Source organism: Paramormyrops kingsleyae, chromosome 15 (genome assembly GCF_048594095.1).
Source record: "Paramormyrops kingsleyae isolate MSU_618 chromosome 15, PKINGS_0.4, whole genome shotgun sequence".
Classification (NCBI taxonomy): Eukaryota; Metazoa; Chordata; class Actinopteri; order Osteoglossiformes; family Mormyridae; genus Paramormyrops; species Paramormyrops kingsleyae.
In genome coordinates, this window is record NC_132811.1 from 995,176 (window position 1) to 1,018,482 (window position 23,307).

General features: G+C 43.2%; 2 protein-coding genes across 8 annotated transcripts; both read left to right on the plus strand.

The window, feature by feature from the left end:
- The first annotated feature begins 1,660 nt into the window (after positions 1-1,660).
- Positions 1,661-4,594, plus strand: rps15 (ribosomal protein S15). The gene is made up of 4 exons (XM_023843617.2): positions 1,661-1,800; positions 2,516-2,601; positions 3,046-3,280; positions 4,438-4,594. The coding sequence occupies exons 1-4, from the start codon at positions 1,798-1,800 to the stop codon at positions 4,549-4,551; spliced, it is 438 nt and encodes a 145-aa protein (XP_023699385.1). The 5' UTR covers positions 1,661-1,797; the 3' UTR covers positions 4,552-4,594.
- Positions 4,595-5,290: 696 nt separating this feature from the next.
- Positions 5,291-22,752, plus strand: dpp9 (dipeptidyl-peptidase 9). Of its 7 annotated transcripts, none has more exons than XM_023843895.2 (21): positions 5,291-5,433; positions 9,072-9,162; positions 9,371-9,609; positions 10,097-10,209; positions 10,900-11,073; positions 11,200-11,371; positions 11,779-11,889; positions 12,142-12,270; positions 12,807-12,868; positions 12,982-13,082; positions 13,593-13,770; positions 14,115-14,274; positions 14,508-14,587; positions 14,727-14,879; positions 15,012-15,147; positions 15,281-15,426; positions 15,762-15,908; positions 16,018-16,170; positions 16,887-17,029; positions 17,418-17,529; positions 19,069-22,752. In XM_023843895.2, the coding sequence occupies exons 2-21, from the start codon at positions 9,107-9,109 to the stop codon at positions 19,159-19,161; spliced, it is 2,658 nt and encodes an 885-aa protein (XP_023699663.1). In that variant the 5' UTR covers positions 5,291-5,433; positions 9,072-9,106; the 3' UTR covers positions 19,162-22,752. The 7 variants fall into 7 exon arrangements, with proteins under 7 accessions (XP_023699663.1, XP_023699664.1, XP_023699669.1 ...); XM_023843896.2 differs by having other exon boundaries at positions 11,203-11,371; XM_023843900.2 differs by lacking the exon at positions 5,291-5,433 and adding an exon at positions 9,247-9,272 and having other exon boundaries at positions 9,364-9,609.
- The last annotated feature ends 555 nt before the right edge of the window (positions 22,753-23,307 follow it).

Consider the following 23,307-nt stretch of genomic DNA (forward strand, 5'->3'; position numbering starts at 1 on the left):
ATTTCATGAAAAAATATTTGTGCGCCGTGATGGACTGACATGCTGTCCAGACTGCCCCTGTGTTCCCTCCCGTGCTTCTGGGGACAGACTCCAAAATTACTGCTATCATGGAGTGCATAATATCTTGTGCGCACAAGAAATTAGTCAAACTTTAAAGCAATTGTGACCAACCCTGCCCTTGAAGATATATATTTTTATTATTATTACCTTTGTACATTAAATGAACAGTTAATGTTGTGCGCTACACCATAATGAACTCTTTAAAGTACAATGTACTTGATGTGTCTTATATAGTTTTAGTGTTTTTAGCTCATTTACGTATTCCGATGCACACTGAATGTACAGAGTGTAATTAGTAATAATTATATATGCAAATGCATAATCTGAAAATCGAAGGGGTGCACATTGTCCCCCACACTCTACTGTTCGAGGCACACTTCACTAAATGTCTGTCTTATGTTTTATACCTATTATAACACCTATTACACCCTTTGTGCTATGAATGGACACTCAGGGCACCTGACTGTAAGTGAATGTGAACAATGCAGCACTCAAAGATAAATATTCACCCGTACAGAAATCTGGAAACGCCAGATTTGGCTTTAAGTCTTAACGTTGAACCAATATATCGTTACAGCCTAATTTCGTGGCTATTACCAATACTGAACACATAGTTCACACAAGATAAAAAAATACAATTTTCGGAACTTCGCATGCTCCGTAGGTAAGTGAAAAAGATGGATACATGGTCTTTTAACTGGATTTGTCGGTGAATTTACCATGAAGATGCATACTGCCACCTACTGTGTATATTTGAAAAATAAATTTAACATCTGGTCTTTACCTTGTGTTTTATGGGGAATTATTGGGAGACCAGTAATATCATTCCTTCATTCCAAAATATCGTTTCATGTTTATTATTGAAAGTCAGGCGATGCTGTGCAGTTGAAAAGACTTGACGCTAGAAGTACATTTATTAAACCAATACTTGTAAAATAAATCTTCATTATGTGTGAGTAAATGTTCCCCGCGGATACACCAGTTATACTGTGTTGTTTTGGCTTCTTTGTTCCAGTAACCTGCGCAGTCCAAATTCCCTCACAAGTGGACTCTGGACATAAGTCTTTGTCGAGCTTTTTCACAAATGTAAATGTAAATTTAAAGAGTACAATTTAATATTTAGTATATTTGTTAGTTTAACTCATCTCTCAATCTTATTTCCCATGTTCATTTTCTCATCTTAAAACTCCTGCGGCTGCCCCTGCTGGGTAGGACTGGACCAACATAATAAAATTAATTTAAACATGAAAATAACCAAAATAACCATGACCAGGGGTCTGTCAGGATTTCTTGCTTAGCCGGATAACTTGTTGGATTTAAGGTACCTTAGTTTAAATGGACTTCATCTCATTCACTTACATTTTTCACAGACTACCTTAAATTGGACAAGCTATCTGGCTAAGCAAGAAATCCTGTCCTCAGAACCAGGCAATCCAATGTATCCTGAACCGAATCTTGACAACTAATTTTACAATGTGCTTTTATAGCGGGTGATAACATTATTTTTCAAACATTTTTTTCGTGAGCCTCCAATTATCCGTTGAATTCATCGTTCGGCATATGTTCGTCAGCATAAAAATAATTATTTTCTTTTATACAGAAGATGGGCATACACATTCGTTACTGCCATATGTGGAACCCGGAAGTAAATCTTCAAACGCTCCCTCTACGTAATAATCCCGCGATATTACCGAGGGTGAAAACGAGATCTGCCTTTTCCGACAAGAGCCTAGCAAGATGGTGAGTGCGATGTTTTTTAGCCGAGTGCAAGCAGTTATAATCCCTTGCCATCGTGCCAATTTGGCCTACATTTCGTCAGTTTAAGCATAATACATGAATGTTAAAGTTTAAGAATATTAGTTAAAGGCATATTTTTGTTTGCTATAATTATTTAATTGATTTGCAGTTAAATTAAGGGTTGCAAATATCACGTTTGCCAACTGGTTAGCAAATTTTATATATCGCTAGATATGAATCTAACGTATAATGTTTTAAAAATCTGAATGGAAATGACTCTGTTTTGGAAATGTGGCTTTTCAGTACACGTCAACATTAATGTGCATAGAAAGACATAAATGGTGGCTAGTGCCTTAGGTATTATGATTATCGGTGGGAAGAGTAAATGTTCCATTTGTCTCTCCGGAATTATTAATGATGGTAATAGTTTACGAATAATTATGGAAGCTACAGATTTTCATTGTACGCGTACAAATGCAATAAGTATTTCCTGTTTCGTTGCGCAAACTGACCTGGTACGTTTGGATGACCGTATGGTTAGCAGTTGTATACAAGCTAATGGCATCCACACCGGCCCGATTCACGTCGTGCGGAAAAAGTGCAGATAGGGCTGATGACTCGTTCGTCGTTTCATCGGGCTCTTGGCCCGCTGTTTACCAGCTCCAGTGATTTTGAAAAGCTGTTTAACATCATTTTAAATTATTTGTTAACGTTTCAGGCGGATGTTGAACAGAAGAAGAAGCGCACCTTTAGGAAATTCACCTACAGAGGTGTCGACTTGGACCAGCTGTTGGACATGTCCTAGTAAGTGACTACTTTGTCTGTTAGCGCATCCATATGTTTTACTGGTGCATCATTATGATTTTTGCATTTGCTTGCTGATGTGTACGGTGTCAGTGGTCGTTTGCGTGCTGAACTAGCCAATGGAAATGTAAGGGATGCTGTCAGTTCAAGGCATTGCCATAATTATCTTAAACAGGAAACCAATTGGCAAAACTAGGTCAATATTATCTCTGTATTTAGGACCTTTAAAGAAGGGACTTGCTAGAATCAGTGTTTATTGGAATTGACAAATTCCAATTCCTTGAAAAGAGCACATATGAACGTAACATTGTCATATTATCATGTTGACTGTCCATTTGTTTTAAGAGGTTGAAAATTGTTCTGTGTTTATTGAATTGCTTTTCACAAAAGCAGAAGTATCTGCTGCCCGTTTATGGATGTGTGTGAACTGTGTACCTTCCCCAGTGAGCAGCTAATGCAGCTGTACTGTGCCCGTCAGCGGCGGAGGCTGAACCGCGGCCTGCGGCGCAAGCAGCAGTCCCTGCTGAAGAGGCTGCGTAAGGCCAAGAAGGAGGCCCCTCCCATGGAGAAGCCCGAGGTGGTGAAGACTCACCTGAGAGACATGGTCATCCTGCCCGAGATGGTGGGCTCCATGGTCGGCGTGTACAACGGCAAGACCTTCAACCAGGTGGAAATTAAGGTGAGGCGTTTAACCGTGTAGCAGACTGGGTGCCTGCAAATTGCTCCAGTACCTTTACTGTAAGTGAAGATGAATGTCAGGCTGTAATTAGGGAGGCCCACAGTTAATACATGTGTGTTGTATGACATTAACTTAGAAGTTGTATAAGTGGTATGGTGGCTCTCCATTTATGTAGGCACACAAATGTAGATGTGTGAAATTATTTTCACTAGTGTAGTATTGGGAACACTTATGAACAAAAAGCACATGTGAAGTAATACCACACCGAAGCAGCCAGACACCGCATGGGTGAGAAAAAATCACAGTAACAGGCATCACAATAAGTAACAAACGGCCATGGTCTTTTACGTGCCACTTGGGCACTCCCAAGTACCACTTGGTGGAATGCATACTGCAGTTTAACTACAAAGCTAGAATGTATGTCGCTCCATTGGAAAAAGCACCGGATAGCTTTGCTGGGTTGCTGCACTCTGTCCATGAAACTTGCCAATGTGTTTGTTTGTGGCTCCATTCAGGCAGGACATGATTCCCTTGAAGTATAATTTTTAAGACTTTCAGGGGAGATACCATAGAACACAGGTGTCAGACTCCAGTTCTGGGGGGCTGGAGCCCTGCACATTTTTGGGTTTCCCCTCATTTAACACACCTGATTCAACTCCTTGTGCTAATTACCACACAGCTCTTGAGCTGAATCATTTGTGGTGGAACAGGGAAAGAACTAAGGTACACAGGGCTTCGGGCCCCCAGAACTGCAGTTTGACACCCTGCCTTAGAGCTTCCAGTCTGTCTCAAATGTTTGCAAAAGTAAGGATGGCAAAATCACAGTATAGCTGGAAACCTCTGGTAAATCAGTGCATCTTAATGGATCTTTTTTCTTTGGTAACATTGGTTAGTAAGTCCTGTGAATTTCTCCTGTGGATCAAATAAGTATCTTGTATGTTAATGTTTCTTACACAAGTGAGTGTACTTACATGAGTGTAACACTGATAAAATGACCACATTACCATGCAAATACTATTGAACTAGATTGTATTTGCCTATAAGCTGCTGTTCACTGTAAAAAGGTTTATTAGGAAATGCTTATTTTTAGTATCTTAAAACTGGTTGGTGATGGAATGAATTGTGGTGGGTACTGATTGACGTGTATCTGTTTGCAGCCGGAGATGATTGGCCACTACCTTGGGGAGTTTTCCATCACGTACAAGCCCGTGAAGCACGGCCGGCCTGGCATTGGAGCCACTCACTCCTCTCGCTTCATTCCTCTGAAGTAATTGTCACAATTTACGGCTGTAAATAAAGTGGACATCCAATTGGTGTCTGGCATTTTTTTGTCCATTTCTTTTCATTAACACAGGAACAATAAAATTGACTAAATGTTTAGGATTGATGAGCAGAGTGTTGAAATTGCTTTTTAGCTTGTCACTCCAGAATTGTAGCAAGCATATTATCTGTTTACCATTTACATATTCTTCAATTTTACGTAATGTTTTTGAATCTACAAAAATCCCAGATCATTTATTACAGGACCACTTTTCAGTTTTTTCCCCCAGTTTCAGATGCTTTTGAAATTTCATTAACTTAAGATGGTACATAAAAGCCCTCTTTCCAAATACTGGTTCTGGTATTATAAAAATGGCACCTTTGCGTAATATGCAAACTCTACAAAGGCTGTGGAGGTAAGAATTGAACCCTTATCACACTGAACCAGTCATCCCAGTTAGTACCACAGTAAATACTGAAGTCCAGCAGAATTAGGCTTGTGCAGACCTAAATCTCACCCTGAATTTTAAAAATGTCGAATTTATCTGTTCAGGCACGAAGAAATACGGTTACGTTATTCATTTTTCAAAACCGAAGTGATTATTTTGGACAACGTTACGTTATTTTTAAAGGGTCAGAGCTAGCCTGACTACCTTTTATTACACTAATACACTTACAGTATTTCCTATACGAGAGCCCTGCATTATTCCTTCCGGGTCAAAGGCCATTGTAATTGATTGGCTGTTCCCGCCCCTGCTTCCGCTTTTGCTGTACTGACTCCTTCTGTCTGTATACTAGGCCATGGACGTCATCTTAAACATCCAGCGCTATTCTTTTTAATGTAAAAAGATTTACAAGTGGCCAGAGAGAAAAGAGGGGCAGGATCTGGATCTGTAAGTACCTCATAAGCCAGGCAGCAGTTAGTCATATTGGTACGGACTCAGAAACCTGTAAGACTTTATGTGGCTAGCTAGCTGTATGAAACCCCATAAGGACTCACAATGACTTGAATTTTTTTCTGTTAATGTTATGGCTTTTGTTATTCTTGGTTTGGCTTTTAATGTCTTCTGTTCCAAAAATTTTCTAACGAGTAAACCACAGTTAGTGTAGCTTGCAGTTTATGTGCTTGGTTTACGTAAAACGCCCCTTAAGTTGACCCTCGGAATCAAAAACCGATGTGTACAGGAAAATGAGCATTAGTTGAATTACATCCTAACATTAATTATTGCCACTAACATCGAAGTAACAGGGTAAATAAGGTTAGTAGAATGAAATGAGCAGCTGTCTTCAACATCGAAGTTTCGTTTTTTTGAAAGAAATTAATATAAGTAAATAAAATCAGAATGTCAGCCATGTCAACATGAACAGAAATTTATTTTCCCTTCAATGTATATTTAAAGTTTGGGCTGATTTATCAGTAAACGGTAGCCCATTTTTACACCCGGGTTGCTTACTTTGGACCGTCGGCCTACTGATCTCCGATACGAAACACCCGGCTTGAGTCCCTTTGGCGCTGTATCAGCCGAGGCGGTCACGAATATAGAACAGATACACCAACCTGACCTTCCGTTATTTGAAAGAAATCTACAGCTGCTTTCTTACGTCTTGGTTGTTGGATAAACGTTAATTTATGTAATGACACGTCAGAATAGCAGAATGTAAACATATCCTTTTGTTTATGACTCAACATTTACTATGGGTAGGGGTACGGTTATTTCTGATCTTGGATTGAAACTGCTTCCCATCTTTTAAATATGTTTTATAATTGTATGTAAATGTTATCTTTGGATTTTATGGCCAACCAGTTCTGGTTATTTTAAAGTGATTACTACTGAAATATAATTTTTAAAGCAAAGTAATGCGCCATATTATTATGACATCTATTTAGGTTAATTGTGGTACTAATGTGGCTTTAATAACAGTCTTCAAACGTATAAAACATTGTAAAATTATCTTCTGGTACCTTCCCCTTAAGTTGTTGTAGTTTAATATAGCATAGTGAGACATTATCGTGTGTCCTGAATATGTCCTTTTCTTTTTTTTTTGCGCTTTAGCTCAATTATGACCAGCACTACAAAACTGTAAGATTTTGCAGTGCGGCTGTAACCGCACACGTGTTCTCCGTGTACCGGTTGCTTACGTCATTTTCGGTTCGATACGCGCAATGAAACGAATGAATACAGTTACCGACATGGGCGGAACCTAAATGCGTAAGTAGGTGTTCGACACGGAGCGCACCACGCTAACTGTGGCTGTGAGCTGGTCACAGGTAGTCATAGCGGCGAGCGAGAAACCTTCCCCGTCACTTATCGATAAATTATACCAACACCAAGCAGGTTATACCGAACTACGATATGTGGCTGTGAGCACATCCAGTATGCTAACTCATTTGGAACGACATCATCCCAGTGTTGGAGACCGGAGCAAGACAGAAACAGCCCTGCAAGTTAGTCTCCCCGTGACATGTAAGGCACGTTTGCCAGTAAATTCAGGCTAAGAAATATTTAAGGCTGTAGGGGTGTTTATCACTAAAACATCGACAGACACATTATCTTTTGTTTGGTTTACAACAATTTTATAACTCTGCTTGGCTTTTAATAAAAAAAAATACTTAAAACAAGTTTTTGCTAAACTGAAAACCGTGGTTTAAGAACCGAAAAATGTGTGACGTTACACTGCATCTTGTATTAACAGAAAATCATCACAAGGATGCTGTGTTTCAGCTGCAATATTAACATTTCATTAAAAAAAATCTTGAATTGTTCCTTATTTTATACCATTATGGAAAAATAATTCCTTAATGATAGTCATCCCTCTCCTGCAACATAAGACTAGTGCAGCCTATCAGATAGTAGCATCTGCCCCCTGCCTCTTCATCTGCTCCAGAGGGCACACAGTTCACTTGATTCCCCTCCTGAATGGGGCACCCAGCTTTCCCACCCTGCAAGTGGAGCTGGGATCTCTGGGCAGCATCACTATAGACTGCTAATGTGGTGCTTTGAGGGACAAATCTGGGTCCTGAGTCTGGAGTGACAGCTTAAGAATTCAGAGCTTGTTCAAAGCTTATTTATTCAATATGAACGTCTGACTGGTTATTTAAAGGAAGCAGAGGTGACATTCGTTTCTCTAAAGATGTAAAACTTTTGTCATGTTCCGCCAGCTGTTTTTTGGTGGGGGTGTCACTGAGATCTCAGATGACACCCTACTGCTCCCTCAGCCTGCTGTCTTAGTTTCTTTTTGGAGACATTAAAAAAATGTGGCTCCAGTTTTCAGTGATGTATTTTTGCAACTAGGTGATTGCCACACTTTAGCACAAATGTTACTGTATTACTCAGCTTTTATAAGCAGGAAATTTTGCCTTTAAATCCTGTATCTGGGGTTAATAATTTTTGTTAAATAAATGTTCATTTATTGCAGGGCTGCCCAGCTCCAGTCCTGAAGGGCCAGTGCCCTGCACATTTTTTTGGTTTCCCCTCATTTAACACAACTGATTCAACTCCTTGTGCTAATTACCACACAGCCCTTCAGCTGAATCATTTACAGTGGAACTAAGAACTAAGGTACACAGGGCTCCGGCCCCCCAGGACTGGAGTTGGGCAGCCCTGACTTATAGAATTTCATTACATTTTCCATATCTAGCATCTAGTAAATGCCACTCTGTGGTATAATTGACTTAATAGGGTGTAATTAATAATGAGTGTGCCTGAGAAAATTTCTGCAAAATTTGAAGTTGAAATGTATGAAGAGCAGAACATTCCTCATGCCTGCAGCATATTCTGGGGTGGGGCCCCAAGGAATGTAATACAGCACAACTGTGTCAAACAGAAGGACTGAGACCAGTGGCCTGTACTACGAAGTGAGGTTACTGGCTTATCAGGATAACTTGTCGGATTTAAGGTACCACACTTTAAATGGACTTCATATTCGTTCACTTCCATTTTGCCCGGACTACCTTAAATCCGACGCGTTACTCCAATAAGCCAGTAACCCCGCTTCGTAGTACAGGCCACAGCACTGGAGACAGCTTATCCATGAGTTCGTCCCTCCATTATAACTCGGTGAGGAATTTCCTCAGGAGCATCTCCTTGGTACAAAATCCTGAAACATATTGTCCTTTAATGGAGTTATTTCTTGTTCTCGATTCGGAACTGATTTGAAGCAAGTGGCTTCATGATTTGCGTTAAAGTAGCATTTGAGTGTTTTGAATGTGAAGGCATCGTGTCAAGGTTTCGTTAAAACAGGTTTGCTCTGTGGGTTGATGATGATGATGTTGAGATGCTGTGGAAATCGGCACCAGTGCAGTTTTTTTGCTTTGAGTTCTATCTGAATTATCCTTCCATTAGGAAGTTGCTTACAGACATGCTACTGATAGACTTGTTCGTAACACTCGTGTTTCTAGGATATGAAAAAAATATTTAGTTAAAGTGTTATTCTCTGTGAACACCGAGGTGTGCAATGGCCAGTACACAAAATCTGTACTTTTTGTGAGACAGACTCTGTTCCAATGGTCTTGTGCTGCTGTTTTTTGTAGGTTACCGTATCTGGCTGAGGGTTGTAGGCCGGTTAATGCATAGAGTAAAGAAGGTTAAACTTGAAGACGAAACTGAAGGTAGTCGGAAAAGGTACGGTGAATATCATTACTGTTTGGGGGGAAATGCTTCTTATTATCAGGAGTAATATCCAGGGATATGTGTTTTATTCCACAGATTGGCCTGGAAGCATTGATCTTAAGGTAGCACAGTATCACCCACTTTTTACCACACAAGTAGACACTTACTCCATTGAATGGAAGGAGACTTACTCCTGATCTCCTTTCGTTGGAGTGTTCAGTTTGGCAGCTGTCAGGATGACCGCAGTGGACGAGCTCTCAGACAGCACTGAGGTGGTGGAGATGGAGGACGCCCCCAGCCAGTTCTTTGTGGAGAAGCACTCGTGGGACGGCCTGCGGGACATCATCCACAGCAGCCGCAAGTACTCAGGGATGATCGTCAACAAGGCGCCACACGACTTCCAGTTTGTACAGAAGAGAGATGAGTCGGGCCCCCACTCTCATCGGCTCTACTACCTCGGTGAGCTCGTTCGCCTGCATTCACCGCACAGAATGACCTGCGTCAGACATTACAGGAGTAGCTGGGGGTCAGTCTGACCCCAGTGCTCATGGTGGGCCTTCTGAGTATGCCATTTCCTTTAGATATTGGGTGTTTGCATTGATATTTTCTATTTGTACAAAGAAAAATGTTTGATGATTAAAATGTATATATAAATGTAAACAGGGCTAATTTCTATCCCCATTTTTAGAGTAGGGCTGTCAAGCTTGATGGTAGCAGTAATTGAGCTCTTGACTGAATAACGTTGAGTAACAAATTAAAAATGTTAAACTGAGAAAATATAATCAGATTTCCTTTAACTTTTCTTCGAGGTTATAGCAAATTTTTTTTGGTCTAAAAGTAGTGAAATGCTGAAGACTGTAAACTTAGTTATTGGTAATTTGAATTAACATGAAAGCAGTTGGGTAACAACCTAGTGTTAATTGGGCTTGTCTTGTGTTGCCTTTAGGAATGCCCTATGGGAGCAGGGAAAATTCACTACTTTACTCTGAAATTCCTAAGAAGATCAGAAAAGAGGCTCTCTTGGTGCTGTCCTGGAAACAGATGCTGGATCACTTTCAGGTAACCCTCTCGGGAGCAATGCAGCCCAGTGGCTGCTGGAGATTGTAGGAAGCTCTTTTGATGTATAGATGGCACCGTGTTGACTGATCCATCCAGATCTGGTGTTGTGTCCTCGAGTTTCACAGTTTTGCCGTACGCCTACCACTTCTTTCCAGCGGGTGGCCACTGTTTGTTGCACTGCAGGCATTTAGGTGCTTCACTGCATAGAACCTCTGATACCAAATGAAAAATAACAGGTATTGCCAGTGCTTCCTGCGGATAAAGAAGCTGAATTCCGTAATGCGTGCAGGGGGGCGGGAATCTGGCTTCCCAGGCGAGTCACCAAGGCATTGGATTAGATTCGAAGAAACGCTGACAGCGGAAAGACAGATTCTTATAAAACGGGAAGCTTGTGCCTCTAGCCAGCATCTATGCAGGAAGGTCTTCAGGCTCCATGGACACTCTGCTGAAACCTCACACTGCACTTACTGGCAGTGTCCTGCAAAGCGATGTCAGTTGATTTATGTTGAAAACAATTTGTTTTGATGGGTTTCTCAGTTTTACTGTAGTAGAAACAGGTGTAACATTAATTTGTATCTTGGGTCATTTGTTGCAGCGAGAGCGTTGAAAAATATCCTGGTCCATCCCTTGAGCAGTAAGAGCCTTGCGCTTGTTTGCTCAGAATGCTGATGGCTTTCCTCTTCCTGCCAGGCGACGCCGCATCATGGTGTCTATTCAAGAGAGGAAGAGCTTCTGCGAGAAAGGAAGAGGCTGGGCGTTTTTGGGATAACGTCTTACGACCACCATGCAGAGAGTGGGCTTTTCCTCTTCCAGGCCAGCAACAGCCTTTTCTACTGCCGTGATGGCGGACATAATGGCTTTATTGTGAGTAAAGGGCAGTAGTGAATCGTGACCTTTTCCTCCAAGATCGGCTGGGTGTGTCCGGCCGGTCTTTGACAGTCGTGCTGCGGGACCAGCAAAACCAACCCAACGTTGGTTTTTGTCGTTTAGCAGGGATCCCCAATGAAGCCAGTGGAGATAAAGACTCAGTGCTCAGGGACGCGGATGGACCCCAAAATCTGTCCAGGGGATCCAAGCTTCATAGCCTTCATCAACAGCAATGACCTATGGGTGGCCAACATCGAGTCAGGGGAGGAGAAAAGGCTCACCTTCTGTCATCAAGGTGGGCTGGCTGGCAGACATGCTGAAGGGTCACTTTCATGGGCGTAACATACCTGCCTCTGCCTGTCAGTGTGTATCAGTGTATCTAAAACTATGGCCATGTGTGAAACAGGGAATATGTGAAAGTGTTTCACTGCACTGTGGTCATTGCATATTTAGTTCTTTGTGCTTATTCTGGTAGAAACCCGTTTTCTGCTCAGAAGCAATGAAAGAAGTGTTTTTTTTCCAGGTTTGAACATATCAGTCGTAGGTGGCCATGTCATTCTTATAAATCTGTCATAAAAAGTATTCTCTGCTTTGTCTCAGTACTTTGAATTGTAAACCCACAATGGGTCACGTCATTGTCATTGCTTATGGGTTTGCATAAGAAAGTAGGAAACTGACATGCACGTTATTTTCTTTCTGTAGGTCTGAATAATGTAAAGAATGACCCAAAGTCTGCAGGTGTGGCCACATTTGTGATCCAGGAGGAGTTTGACCGCTTCACTGGGTACTGGTGGTGTCCAGCTGCCCCTGAAGGTGAGACTGAGTGACGTAAGCTGTCAGACCAAAGGTAGCAAGCAGAGAATCAGAACCGCAATGTTTTTTTTTTCATTTTTTAATACACAGCCTACTGTGAACTCTTTTTGGTGTATTGAAAATGGTATTTTTTCCCCCCAAGGATTTTCAGTTTTTCATTAGATTGTGTGCATAAAAATTAGACTACAGGCAGGTTTCCATTCTGTAGAAAGCTGGAATTTAATGGGTGACCTTGATGCCTTTGCTGGTCAGACTCGGACAGGGGCAGAACTCTGCAGCTGTTGTACGAGGAGGTGGACGAGTCTGAGGTGGAGATCATCCACGTGCCATCACCGGCCCTGGAGGAACGCAAGGCAGATGCTTACAGATACCCTCGCACTGGTGAGGCCGGCCGGCCGTGGGGATGGTTATTGTTGATCTTTTGAGGTGGTAATTTTTTGTTAGATTCAGAAATTGTGTTGTATAATTAGGTGTGACCCACCCAACAGTTGGAGGTTTACAAATACATTGAGACCATAAGGTGGGTTGCTGAATGATTTTGATTGACAAGCCCTTTGCCATGCCATAGCAAACTGGAGAAACTCAGCTGGGTTGGACGCATCTAATCAGTCATTTGAGGACTAAAGTTTTGTTGTGTTGGACTTTTTACAGAATGTGTTTAACTGTATTGGTCCTTTGAAAGTTCTGCTGGTAATTAATGCTAGAATGTATCATGTTGCTGATCTGTGGTATTCTGTTTGTCGGCCAACCCAAAAGTGTTAAGGAGTGAAACGTGAAGGGAATCGGGGTGACCTGATACCCTGGTCAGATTCTGGGCTTCAGCATCTATGTTTTCAGAATATAGCAACTCATAGGAACCATCTGATTATTTATAACCAACAATGTATAAATTGATTATTTTCTTTCCTTCTCTTTAGGCAGTAAAAATCCCCAAATCACCCTCAAACTGGCAGAGATAAAAACTGACCATCTTGGTAGGGTATGTGTGTTTTTCTTGCTTTTACGGTGACATTGCACGGCAGTGAATGAAGAGATCTCTTTATGTAGACTGAGAGTGTTTCAGTGTTGACCCCGTCTTTCCTGCGTGCTCAGATCGTGAGGACTCAGGACAAAGAGCTGGTCCTGCCCTTCACTACGCTGTTTCCTGGTGTGGAGTACATTGCCCGGGCTGGCTGGACCAGAGATGGAAAATTGTGAGTCCTGATTTAAAAAAACAAAACCCTCTAAACAAACAGCCAAGGAAGAATCTCTCAGTACTCAGTAAAAGCATTTTATTCCCTGAGGTAGTAGAACCTGGCACTGTTGGTCCTGATTTTAGGACGTGCCGAAGTCACGTTTGCAAATCCATTCTCTGCGTATCTCCCAGTTATGACTTTAAAAGCCATTTTTAATTCATGGAGGGCATGTCGTGGCGTGATGGTGTTGACGTCAAACAATCTGCTGGTGACTGTGACTCATCCGCTGTATGTTTCCCTGACTTTATGGGGATGTTTTCAGGAGTACTGTCTCAAAGACGATTATAAACCCTATAAAACAGTGCATTGCGGGACACTTCCGTCAGGTGTAAATGTCACCCTCGCTTCGTGGTGCACTATATTGATTTTGTTAGAGATTTTTTAGGGTTAGTTGTGCATTCTGTTCAAATGAGTCCCTGCTGTGAGTTACGCCGTTGTGAGTCACACCGCCTGGTACCACCCATGCAGTGCCTGGGCTGTCCTCCTCGATCGGAGCCAGCAGAGGCTGCAGTTGGTTCTGCTGCCCCCTGCGCTCTTCATTCCTGTCACAGACGAGCCCATTCAGCGCCAGGAGAAAGTTGAGGCAGTCCCTGACAGCGTCCACCCCTTCGTTATCTACGAGGAGGTCACTGACATCTGGATCAATGTGAGGTTCCAAGCACCTTCAGATTTGTCAATGTGCCATGTCACTCTTTTTCAGAGAGCAGGCTGACAGACTTTTGGAAAAGGAGTCAAATGCAGGTTTGATGTCAAGCCCTAGATGGGGGCCAAAAGCATTTCCCCCACAGCAGAGTGCTTGCATCCAGCTGTGTAGATGGGCAAGATGGTTTTTAATAAAAATAACTGTCAGTTACTCTGGAGTTTTCAAAGCACCGTATGTCTGAGTGTCAATTTCAGTATCATCAGAGTGAGTTTCTCTTTTTTTCTGAATTAGTAATCGAAGCTTGATATTGATTCATGCTCATCTGTTGGTTACTGTGTTGTCCGCAGGTTCATGACATTTTCTACCCATTTATCCAAACGAAAGACGATGAGATTACCTTTCTCTGGGTGAATGAGTCCAAAACGGGCTTCTGTCATCTATACAGAATCACATCTGTGTTACAGCCTGGCTGCTACCAGTGGTCCAGATGTTACACACACACTGAGGGTAAGACATGCCTTTGGATTTGTCGTCGGTCACTCAGCTCCTGTATGCACTCTCGATTCAGAAATATCAACCTAAACCACTGCTATTTCTGTTCTGGTCAATTTTGTCTTCACATTTTGTAGATACATGTATCAGATTAATGGATCTAATCCAATTGGAAAACTTTGCCAACAGAGCCAAAATAGAGTGATAGAGTGATTGTGTTTTCACATGTCACGGGTGCTTTGCTCCAGGCGATTTTAAGTGCTCGATAAAGGAGGAGCTGACCCTGACCAGTGGGGAGTGGGAGGTGCTGGCCCGTCATGGCTCGAAGGTAAGATCAAGGCTGGGCACGTCACACGGGGACCTCCGCAGGTCCAAGGTCAGAAGACAGTGTTCTATCTTTGTTTCTCTCATCTGAGTATTTCCACAGCTCGTCTCATGTCAGTCTGTGGTGTCCGTCTCATGTGCAGATATGGGTCGACGAAGCCACCAAGCTGGCATACTTCCAGGGCACAAAGGACACTCCTCTGGAGCACCACCTGTATATGGTCAGCTACAGCTCCCCAGGCGACGTCGTGAGACTCACCAAGCCTGGCTTCTCGCACACCTGTTCCATAAGTCCGGTATGACCTCCTACTGGGGACCGTGTACAAATGCCTTAATGCTGTTGTCTGTTGTGGACTCGTGCTGAGCCGAGTTGTCTAGTTAGATGGCTTTAAGTGAAGCACTGCGCTCTCTCCCTTTTTTTTCGGCAGAACTTCGACATGTTCATCAGCCATTACAGCAACGTGAGCACTCCCCCATGTGTTCACGTCTACAAACTCTTGGGCCCCGACAGTGACCCCTTGCACAAGCAGCCTGAGTTCTGGGCCAGCATGATGGAAGCCTCAAGTAGGTGTCCAGTCTAGCCTGGCTTCACCTAGGTGCACGTGGAAGACGAAAGCGAGTCACAAGACACCATGAAATAAGGACCCACATGTTGTAACACCGTCAATTTATCTGTGATCTTCTGTCTCTTCATTAGTTTGCCCTTCAGATTACATACCGCCAGAGATTTTTGATTTCCCGGGAAAATCTGGCTTCCAGTTGTACGGAATGGTGTTCAAGCCTCACAACTTGATGCCTCACAAGAAACATCCTACAATCCTCTTTGTATACGGAGGACCTCAGGTGCGCAGAATTCCTTCATGGTTAATTTTTTATTTTTTTTGGTATACGTAGAGGAAACTGCTTTAGACTTTAAAATATCCTACAGCTTCTTAGTTTTTAAACAGGCCTGATGATTTGTGTCTGTTTAAGGACTTACTATAAGGACTTACTATAAGGACTTACTATAAGGACTTACTATAAGGACTTACTATGTTATACTTGTTCTATAATGTTAACTCTAAAATTACAAATCGTCTTTCATAAACCTTAGCAAGCTGGAAGCTAAATGATTTGATGCAGTTATTAGAGGAGCCAAAAATATGGTCCATTGGGTCGTATCTTGCGGTTCCCCACAGGTTCAGCTGGTGAATAACTCCTTTAAGGGAGTCAAGTATTTGCGGTTGAACACGCTGGCATCCTTGGGCTACGCAGTGGTGGTCATCGATGGCAGGGGCTCCTGTCAGAGGGGCTTGAAGTTTGAAGGGGCTCTGAAGAACAGGATGGTGAGGAGGTCCCTCCCCAGTTAGGAATCCCTCAGCAAGCTTGGTTCATGTTCATTTTTTTTTTTTTGGTTCACGTTCACTTTTTTTCTTCTCATTTTTGTGCCTCCAGGGCCAGGTGGAGATCGAGGACCAGGTGGAAGGTCTTCAGTTTGTCGCAGAGAAGTACAGTTTTGTGGACCTCAGCCGTGTGGCCATCCATGGCTGGTCTTACGGGGGCTTCCTGTCCCTCATGGGTCTCATTCACAGGCCCAACATCTTCAAGGTGTGTTTGTCTCTCATCTCATCTCTTATTTAGCAGGTGCCATTATCCAAAGTGAGAGAGCAGAGTCAGTCAGTCCATGGGGCGGTTGGGGTTAAGCGCCCAGCTGAAATCACTTTCCCAGATATGGGATTTGAACCGGCAACCTTTTTATCATAGGCACAGTGTCCTTACCGAAGGGTTCCCAAACTTTTCAGCGCGCAACCCCCAAAATAACGACGCCAGACTCGCGACCCCTGTTTTTCCGACCGGCTAGTTCAGGCTACGATCACTATGGAAGTTTTCTATGTTTTTGAATTTTCATAAACACAACCCTAACCAGCACCCCCCCCCCCCCCAAACACCATGCTCATGTGGGAACCCCTGTCCTAACCCACCAAACCCCCCCCCCCCATCACCCTCTCTAGCTTAGTTATTGTTCTCTGTGGTTTTATTTGCAGTTAGAGGGACATGTGGGTTGGTTACGGTTTTGTGTGGGTAAGACAAGGGTGTGTTTATGATTCAGTGTAATCATTTCAGTACATGCTGACAGATAAGGCTGTATTATGGTCTAAGGTGGTTGTTGTAGCTATAATTCAGCATAGACACAAGGGGTCGCTGTTGCTTAAGGCGACAGCTGCGTCGCTGAGCCCAACTTAAGCCTTTACGAGAGTGCGCGGCATTGGGGCTGCCCTGGTCGGACTGTGCTCGCGCGACTCACCACGTCTGTCCTGGGTCAGGTGGCCGTCGCAGGTGCCCCCGTGACCGTCTGGATGGCGTATGACACTGGCTACACTGAACGCTACATGGACGAACCGCAGAACAATCAGCAAGGCTACGAGGCGGGATCTGTGGCCCTGCACGTGGACAAGCTCCCTAACGAGTGAGTCTTCAGCGTCGCTGCCTGCAGCAGGCCGATTTTAAGGTTCTCTCTGCCTTGTCGACCCGGCAAGTGTCCGGTGTTCTTTAAATCGCTTATTAAGGTGGGATTCACAGCTGCATTTGAAAATGTATTTAGTCCTAAAGTGAGAGCCTTACGATGCCTGTATGTGCAAATCATGCTTAGATTCCCTGTTTTTTTGCACTCCGGAGTCTAATCGGAAATGAGAGTCAGTCCTCTGTCATTTTCTCATTAAGTAGCACTTTTTATTACTGTCAATTCAATTTTTATATAGCGCCTTTCACAACAGAGTCGCCTCAAGGTGCTTTGCATGGATGTGTTCTGGTACATTATGACATAATTTAGAGAAAATATTTTCCTTTCTTTTTAGACCCAATCGTTTACTAATTTTACATGGATTTCTTGATGAAAATGTGCACTTTTTCCACACCAATTTCCTGATTTCACAACTAATCCGTGCTGGGAAGCCTTACCAGCTCCAGGTAAGCATTTGTGCTCTTTTCTGTCCTCCTATTATGGCCCTAAAACCCCTAACAGTATGTGCTGTGTACAGTAGCAAAGGACAAATACTTTGTTACTGTACTGCAGTAATTTTTTTCTGAATTTGTACTTGAATATATTAAGTTGTTGCAGCTTTTACACTCATTTTGCTACAATTCTAAGCCAAATAACGAGTTTTTACTCTGATACATTCTGCATGACCATTGTTACTCACCCAATTAAAAAAAAATGTATGCAGCCCACTGATCATAGAGCCGCTCGATCCTGAGTAAAATGTCAATCACGATTTTTTGTTTTTAATACTCATAACCGAGTTCGCAATTTTCTCTCACAATTCTCAAGCACTGTATTTCTTTCTTATTTTGAATTACATATTGTCTTGAAATGGTTATGTACAGATGCACGATGTATCAGTGAAAATGCTGAAATTGAACACTGATGAAGTTTAAATATCGGACAGCAAAGTTAGCAGCACTAGAGGTGTCACTGAAATAACGGTGATTATTCCTTTGGACGATCAACTGTTTTCTGGGGGGTGGGGGGGGGTGCACGAGGGTTTCAGGTGGCTCATTCATTCATTCAGGGGCAGCGTGTGGCTCAGTGGGCTAAGCCGTGTGCCTGTAATCACAAGGTCGCCGGTTCAAGCCCAGCCTCAGCACGTCTGCAGGTCCTTGAGCAAGACCCTCAATCCCCAGCTCCCTGGGCGCTGCTACGGGTGGCTGCCCTTCGCGGACAGCTTGCTCTACAAAGAGCAAGTTGAGGGAGGCGTAAAAACAATTTCCCCACGGGGATCAATAAAGTATCAATTATTATTATTATTATTATTATTATTCACCACAGTCTAAAAGCACCAGCCCCCAAATCCTTGTTATACTCCACTATTAGGCCTGGCCAGTAGGGCATCTCTCTCCTTTTTCATAGTATAAAAAAGTCATTCTGGTAATCTTGGGATCTGGTAATCTGGTTTCACTGCTTTTTCAAAATAAAAGGAAAATGTGTGACTGTCTTTTCCTTACTGTGCTGCAGTGTAACTTACATGCTAGTTCAAACATGAATTTAATGACTTTAAACAGACAGGTCGCATTTTTTAAGATCAATAGATTTGAAATTAACATATTTGTGTAGTTCCATACTGAGGGTTTATGCTACAGTCTGCTCATGGTTGCTGCCTGTAGTGCAGGTGTTTATCTGCTCTGCACTGGCGTGATGCTGGAATTCAGGGTCAGATCAGGTAACGCGACTGGAAAGGAATGTGTGTGCTTGTGCTGCGGGGGTGTGCTGTCTTGGCTCCAGAACACTGCTCCGCTTGTCGGTCTGGGTGACGTTTTAGAACACACAGTATGGGCTTTTTGTACCTTCAAAGCCAGGCATGTAACCAACCCATTAAATATGAAAGATAGTTTTTTTTTTTGAGAAATGGCAGTGATGGACTGTCACATGTGTAAGCAGTAAGACGTATTATTTGTACTGGTATTTTCAACCCATTGAGGCTGTTTTATTCCCCCGATTTTGTTTTGCAGATCTACCCCAACGAGCGGCACAGCATCCGGTGCCCAGAGTCAGGAGAGCATTATGAGATTATGCTGCTGTACTTTCTCCAGCAATACCTCTGAGGGTCTCCCTCGCTGGGCACAGGGGGGTGGGGATACCCCTGCTCCTTCCCCCCTACGCCTGCAGCGCTGCACCTCCTCATACCTCCTCCTAACACGGTCCAGGGCCGCGACGGACGGCGCCCAGCCGCCCGCTCTTCACCGTGATGCCACGCCCCCCCCCCACTGCGTGACCCTAGTGCTCGTCTCCTGGCGTCTCGCCCCTTTGGTGGAAAGAGGCCTTTTTCTAAGTCCGCCTTCTGATCCACCAGAAGGCTTTCAAGCCCAGTTTATAGACTGGAGGATGAAGAACGGAAGAAGGACAAACACAGTAATGACTTACTAGTAATTTATAAATTAGAAATGTGCCACAACTGCTATCTGGTATCATTTCTTGTTTTGTTATTTTGGTTTTTTTGTGGAAACTGGTTTTGTTTTGCTGCCCCGCATGACATCGAGTCAGTCTGCACAGGTGGCACGCGGCAGGGCAGTCACGCAAACACAAGTACACTCTTGCCAACTTTTCACATCATCTGATATGTATCTTTTCCCTTTGTTTTTTTTTTTTTAAAGCTGTTACGCCTCAAAACACCGTTTCACGTTTTGTGCGCTAAATGTTTGGTTGTGGTGGGGTGTGGGTTGGGGCGGTAGTGAAAATGGTTTATTAGTGATTGCAACTGCCAAGTACTACCTGCACCCAGTATTTTAAGTGTGTATTATTAAAAGAAAATATTTTTATGAACTCTTATTCTTTTATAATGAGTAGAATATGTAGCAGCTCATTAAAGTACTGCAGTCGCGCTTCTTCCCTTCTATAGTCACCTGCTGCTGATGCAGCATTTCAGTCTCTCTGCACGGGGATGCAGGCCTGCATACTATAGATGCATATTTCCGGGGATGCGGGCCTGCATGCTATAGATGCATATTTCCGGGGATGCGGGCCTGCATGCTATAGATGCATATTTCCGGGGATGCAGGCCTGCATGCTATAGATGCATATTAATGGGGATGCAGGCCTGCATACTATAGATGCATATTTCCGGGGATGCAGGCCTGCATGCTATAGATGCATATTAATGGGGATGCAGGCCTGCATACTATAGATGCATATTTCCGGGGATGCAGGCCTGCATGCTATAGATGCATATTTCCGGGGATGCGGGCCTGCATGCTATAGATGCATATTTCCGGGGATGCAGGCCTGCATGCTATAGATGCATATTAATGGGGATGCAGGCCTGCATACTATAGATGCATATTTCCGGGGATGCAGGCCTGCATGCTATAGATGCATATTAATGGGGATGCAGGCCTGCATACTATAGATGCATATTTCCGGGGATGCAGGCCTGCATGCTATAGATGCATATTTCCGGGGATGCGGGCCTGCATGCTATAGATGCATATTTCCGGGGATGCAGGCCTGCATGCTATAGATGCATATTAATGGGGATGCAGGCCTGCATACTATAGATGCATATTTCCGGGGATGCAGGCCTGCATGCTATAGATGCATATTAATGGGGATGCAGGCCTGCATACTATAGATGCATATTTCCGGGGATGCAGGCCTGCATGCTATAGATGCATATTAATGGGGATGCAGGCCTGCATACTATAGATGCATATTTCCGGGGATGCAGGCCTGCATGCTATATTCCTGGGTTCCTGCGCCTGATCGTTGGTGCTTGAGTGTTTTAAAAATTGACCGTGGCATAACGTTCAAAGAACTATCAGAGGGATGATTCACAATGCATGCACGACCTTTGTCTGTGGCTGAATGTCAGCGACACATCGGATGTTAACGGGAAAATTACAGAAAAGTTACCTAAAGCCGGCAGCCTTTGCTGCACAATGCTCTCCTCACAAATGTTTATGAAAATATAAGATCCTGTTTTTTTTTTGTTTATTTTTTTTTGCCCATCTCATTTTCTTTCTAAGTTCTGCATGGATCTCACAGTGCCTTTTATAGGTGACCTTGAAGCATGGATGGTTTTTATTTCAGGAGCGCCTTTGTGCCGTTAAAACACAAGTGTGTGGCTTTGGAGCATTGCATTATGGGCAAATGGGGAAGCCTCATTTAGTTACATTTGTAACTTTTTTTTTGTCCCCTTACAGAAAGGTCTTTTATTCTGACTGTTCATCAATGTCTTGTGCCTCTGTTGTTCATGGTAAGCGTGTGTGAAGTCTGTCATTGCTGCTGTTTGAATCTTTGGGAATTAAGATCGGGTTGGTTTTAAAATAAACTGCTAAGGATGAAGGCTCTCCCCCCTCAGTTGAAATGCTGTATAGTTTGACGTCCAAAATCAGGTGTTATTTAATAGAGTTTAAATGCTCCATGAAGTTTTACATTTTTTCCTGTAGGACAACATTCATTCTCCCTGCATCTGTTACGTTTTTGAGGGGTTGGGTGCATTTTTTGTTGGAGGGTCTGAATTGCTAATTAAAGTGGGGTCCAATGAGCCGAACCTGGACTCTGCAATGGCAGTGCTGTCCAAACCAAGACCACATGGAGGAAAGACAGATTTGTGGTTCAGGTTTGTGTCCTCGCCGTATTTGATTTTGCAAACTAAAACTGAAAACACTCCCCCCCAGGTCCTTATCATATATAATGTATCAAAGTATGTGCACCTTTGTCCTGCAGCAAACACTTATGCAGCATATCCATAAATCAGGCTGTTTGAGAACGTCGCAGGTGCTGAGCAGATTAGCTACCTATGGAAACTGTAACAGATGTGTCTTTAAATGACTTATGTTCCCTTGGAACATCATAATGTGTGTGTTGCTCTTGAACGTCGGCCAAGGCGTCAATCTGATAAAAGCATATGGCTGCCGGCACAGCACAGGCTGGGTTTGACGCCACTCTGCCGCTGTGCAAAGATCTGCTCAGAACAACAGTGTTTGACTGCTGGCTTATGGCTGTGCGTGGAAACTACTGAGAGAGTGATGTTACAACACCAGGTGTTGATGAATTATGAAATGCATATTAGATCTTTTTGCGATTCAGGTAGACCTCTGTCATGATTTTGTTGTGATTTCTTTCCTCTGCCAGATTCTGCGTATGATTTGTCTGTTTATTGTCTGCTTGAGTCTAACTTTAGTTTTTGTCTGGAACAGTTTTTGATGGAATGGTTCTGAAGATGGTGTCGCAATGTAAAGCACTTATATGAAATTTAGTAATGCACAAACAGCTAGGTAGAAACGTGAGTTTCTTTTAAAGCGGTCCAGTCGTATGAAGCCGTGTTTGAATGACTTGGCTTATTTCCTGATGAGGTATAAACCTTAAACGCTTGTAGGCTGAGCTGTGGAATGGTGAATATGACCAAGGGAAACATCTGAGCTTCTTCTCCTGTAGCTGGGCTTGCATGCTGTATGATGCTATTGGCATTGTGTGTTAAGCACATCTGATTGTCATATTGCAAGCACTGTGACGGTCAGCTTTTCTCAGTCAATAAGCTCCGCTAAAACATTTTCATAGGAAACAAGATGTAGCTGGCTTTGCAATTTTAATAATTGTTCATTTCCAAAATTATCTAGTATATGTTTAAAAAAATGTCCGGTGTTTTTGTGTGAACTCTGCTCTCCGAGTCGTCAGTCATAAACATTTTCATTCTTGCTGTTGGACTCACTCCTAGGTTGTGTGGTGTGGTTGTGAGATATTGAACAAAAAGGTATGAGGAGAAAAGCAAATGATAACTGGTCACTAAAAGCAGGGCTGTGGAGTCGGTAGATAAATGCTCTGACTCCGACTCCTCAGTTTCTGAATCTTCCGACTCCGACTCCCCGACTCCGACTCCTCTGTATGTATATACTATGCTAATGTATTTTCTACATCCATTGAAGGAAAGGAAGGCAACATACATGTCATTTCACCACAGAACTACTGGCTAGGAAGCCAACACTCTACTATAATGCCAGATTAAAGACAAACACAATGAAAACAAGGTTTCAAGGGTAGCGCATAGCGAAGGGGAGCCGACGGAGCTGAGAACACACCAGATGATTTTTCAGGCGTTTGACGCGTGATGACTCGTTGAACGGCCGAAAAATCGGCAGTGCATCTGTAAATGTATGGGGGGCTTTAGGCTAGGTTCACAGTTCCCTGTAACAGTGGAACACGACACAATGGAAAGCGGTGCCGCACCTTACCTGTGCATTACATCCCATATA

Bases quoted from the DNA above. Each gene is read 5' to 3' on its own strand.
- rps15 (XM_023843617.2), top strand. The intron at 2,602-3,045 runs GTAAGTGACTAC...TACCTTCCCCAG, and splicing joins CAGCTGTTGGACATGTCCTA to TGAGCAGCTAATGCAGCTGT. The intron at 3,281-4,437 runs GTGAGGCGTTTA...ATCTGTTTGCAG, and splicing joins TCAACCAGGTGGAAATTAAG to CCGGAGATGATTGGCCACTA.
- dpp9 (XM_023843895.2), top strand. From the start codon at position 9,107: ATGCATAGAGTAAAGAAGGTTAAACTTGAAGACGAAACTGAAGGTAGT. The intron at 9,163-9,370 runs GTACGGTGAATA...TGGAGTGTTCAG, and splicing joins ACTGAAGGTAGTCGGAAAAG to TTTGGCAGCTGTCAGGATGA. The intron at 11,074-11,199 runs GTGAGTAAAGGG...TTTGTCGTTTAG, and splicing joins GCGGACATAATGGCTTTATT to CAGGGATCCCCAATGAAGCC.